The sequence below is a fragment of the Benincasa hispida genome, chromosome 12 (assembly GCF_027475165.1).
Source record: "Benincasa hispida cultivar pf3 chromosome 12, pf3_genome.v1.1, whole genome shotgun sequence".
Classification (NCBI taxonomy): Eukaryota; Viridiplantae; Streptophyta; class Magnoliopsida; order Cucurbitales; family Cucurbitaceae; genus Benincasa; species Benincasa hispida.
This window is the reverse complement of record NC_143489.1, coordinates 75,256,353-75,259,888: the sequence shown is the minus strand read 5'-3', so window position 1 is coordinate 75,259,888 and position 3,536 is coordinate 75,256,353. Positions and strand designations below refer to the sequence as shown.

The 3,536-nt window shown below is 28.8% G+C and overlaps 1 protein-coding gene across 1 annotated transcript; it reads right to left on the bottom strand.

Moving 5' to 3' along the window:
* Positions 1-309: 309 nt before the first annotated feature.
* LOC120092744 (immune-associated nucleotide-binding protein 9-like) lies at positions 310-2,920 on the bottom strand. Its single transcript, XM_039050925.2, has 2 exons — positions 2,648-2,920; positions 310-1,135 (listed from the first exon to the last, which is right to left on the bottom strand). Exons 1-2 carry the CDS (start codon positions 2,850-2,852, stop codon positions 441-443), a joined length of 900 nt encoding a protein of 299 aa, XP_038906853.1. The 5' UTR covers positions 2,853-2,920; the 3' UTR covers positions 310-440.
* Between the last annotated feature and the right edge of the window lie 616 nt (positions 2,921-3,536).

Here is a 3,536-nt window from a genome sequence, read left to right as displayed (position 1 = left end):
TAGTAAAAGAAATTAAATATTTTGTCAATTGGGAGAAGACCCATTTGGCAAATTGAAAATGAAAAGGCTCGGGGGAAAAATTTGTAAAGGATGCTTTGACATTGTTTTTGTTTTTATTTTTTCTTTTTATATTGGAAAATTTAGTTGGGTTTCGTGGACTCTGATACCATATATATTAGATAACATAAGGCAAATCAATCTCAAAATCAATTGCCAATTAGAATAGTTGACCTATTTATCTTATTGAAATGGTGAAGTCTCTTGATTTTTCCAATATTAGATTTCAAACGTATAATATATTCCCAAATATTGGATTGCAACAATCTGAAATTATTATTACTTTTGCCAATACCACAATCTTAGTAATTACACACAAGCATATGTAGCTGCCATGCAACTTTTATTCATACATATATTAATTAACACACAATCACAATCATTCATTCAAGTGCACTTTGTAGTCGGTGACTGAGCCTCCTAATTTCCTCAGTATATTGTTGTTTGAGTTGTTTTGCTCTCTCTTCTGCTTCTACCCTTTCTTCTCTTGCCTTTCCCAATTGATGTTCAAGGTTGCTACTTTTATCCTTTAGAATCTTTTCCTCTCTCTTTTCAGCTATAATTCTTGCTTCCTTTTCATCTGCTTCCAATTGTTGTTTAAGTTTGGTCGTTACCTCTTGTAACTTCCCTTCAAGTGTCATATTAGAAGACAAGTCATGTTTGTAAGGTTGTCCTCCATTTAGGTCCCTTACCTCATTCACCATCCCCACGAACTTCCCCATTTGTTCGATTTTCTTTGATTCATCCGTAGTCTTGTTATCGAAAAGCACACAACGATTTTTGCAAGATGCTAGGATATCCTTTAGGAAAACAGGAGAATCATGTGTCAAGTAGTATTCGAGTGTGCTGTCTTCTTCTTCGAGGTCATCACCTCCAGTAAAGAGGAGAATGGTGTAATCCATAATTTTGGTTCCGAATAAAGTTTGTAAGGTTCGAATGATCGCTTGTTCTTCTCGAGAAAATCGATTCCTTACGGAGAAAACAATTACAATGGCATGAATACCTTCCTTTGTCATATCGATGCATTTCACCATTTCCCTTGCTGCATAATCTACTCCAATTGATAAATCAAACACTCCTGCATTATTGTAAAATAAAGAAAAGAAGTTATTACAATGGGACAATTGTAAATATAGACATTAGACCCAAAGTATTAGCAGATATAACATAATATAAAAAAATTACAAATATGCCAAAATTAAATAGTCTATCAATGATAGACCATATTATTGGTTGGAGTCTTTAATTGATAGACCATATTACTGGTAAGAGTCTATCAATGATATAAATCTATCGCTGATAGACTTGGGAGTCTATCAATGATAAAAGTCTATCGGTTATAAATTTATTACAATATCTAGATGCAATTTTTTTAACTGATGTTATACACTTGATTATTATTCCTAAAAATGTTATTCATTGCAATTATCCCTATTACACTAATTAGATGATCATTTAGTAATATTCTTGTTTTTCCTTTGTTAATTATTGTTTCCACTTTTTAGTCTGGGTTGGAAGTATGACGGCATGGAATTTGGATTATGTATTATGATTTCAATTAATATTAGATTTGTTTTTGAAAGCTATACTTGGATTTTGTGATCATAGTAATAAAATATTTGAAAATATATCTAAAATTTTAATTTTAAAATTGAAAATGTAGAATTACCATCAACGAAAAAGTATATGATATTTCTCATTATAAATTTGTTTCATTAATCGTTAAATTAAATATATGTATAATGTAATATAAAATATATGATATTGTAATGTGTTAATTGTATAGATCAATTTATAACATAAAACACATGTTCGTAAATTAATAAATAGTAATAAAGAATAATCCTTATATCATATTGATTTGGTAACTAGAATATATATAAAATACATTTTGAAATAGTTTAAATTAAGATTTAGTTTCGAAAACTACTACCGAACTTATCTAAAAACAAAACATGCTTTAATTTCTTCTTTCAATTATACAAAGAACGAACAATAAAGAAGCAAACACCAAACACATTTTTCTTTTCATTATTAAAAAAACGAAGACAAAAAACGAAAAATGAGAAACAATACAATTGATTTGATAACCATTTCACAGACAAATACTCGAATTTTATGTCAATTAAAAAACAATAATATGATTTTTAGAAAGTATGGTCCCATTTGATAATCATTTAAAGTTTGTTCTATTTTTTATTATTAAATTCTTTATTTTTTTTTGTCTACTTTTTAAACCCGTGTTGTAAAAATCCAAGCCAATTAAATTTAAAAAACTAAAAAAATAAGTTTTTAAGATCTTAGCTTTATTTTTGGAATTTAGTCCAAATTCAATGGTTCACCCAAGAAAAATAAAAACCATGGTAAGAAAATTATTTAGAAATTATGATAGAAAAAACAAGCATAAAATTCTTTTAAAAATAAAACATAGGAAACAGAATGGTCATCAACCATAATCTACTTATTTTAATTTTAAAAACATGACTTAATTTTTTTAAAACATTGATAAAAAGTTGATAGCACAAAACAAAGAAATCAATATCAAATAGTTATCAAATGGGGCCTAACTAATTTGTTTTCGTCAACGTACCGGGTGTGTCGATGACATTTACCGTTTTGCCACCTTCCCACACACCAGTTTGCAACTCAGAAACTTTTGTAACGTTTGATGAACTTGGCCTTGACTTGAATGCCTTTCTTCCAAGAATAGTGTTCCCACTTGCACTTTTTCCATCTCCAGTTCGACCAACTAACATCAAATTCACATTCAAATCTACTTTTTCACTTTCACCCATTTTAATTTCACACTTCACACACTCACATTAACTAATACTAAGCCAAAACTCACTTTATATGAGTAAAGAAAGTGAACCAAACTCTAGGTATAAATTCAAAACTTAAACACATCAGAAATCTCAAAAGTGAAAGATGCATAAACTACCCTACACGCTCAAATTGATTTGATTTGTAGTATAGAATCCAAGTGAAGTGGATAAATATTAAAGAATTTCCTCATTAAAAGAAAAAGGAAGGAATTAATCCTAAAATAACTAAAACAAGAACATTTGTTTTACTTTTGTTTTCATTTTAATTATAAGATGATGTAGAGTATCTTGACCTTTCTGTCATAATCAAGAGATGAGAAAAGGAAAACCTCATTCTTGTCTTGCACCTTTAATTACAAAGGTTAAGAGAGATGTAACAAAAAAAAAAAAAAAAAAAAAACAAAACGAAGAGAACAATGGTGAAAATAAGAGAGAAGAAGTGCATGGAGGATCATAAGTGCTTCAAATGAGTTTTATATTCATTGAAGTGGAAACAGTACGAATATTTATAAGCAAATAATAAAACTAACCACTAATGTACTAACCTTAAAGTTATATCACTATGCTTGAAATTCTCATCCATTAATCTCATTAAGCCATTAGGTCACTATCTTTTTATTTAGGAGACACTATCCTAAATAAAAGCTATTAACT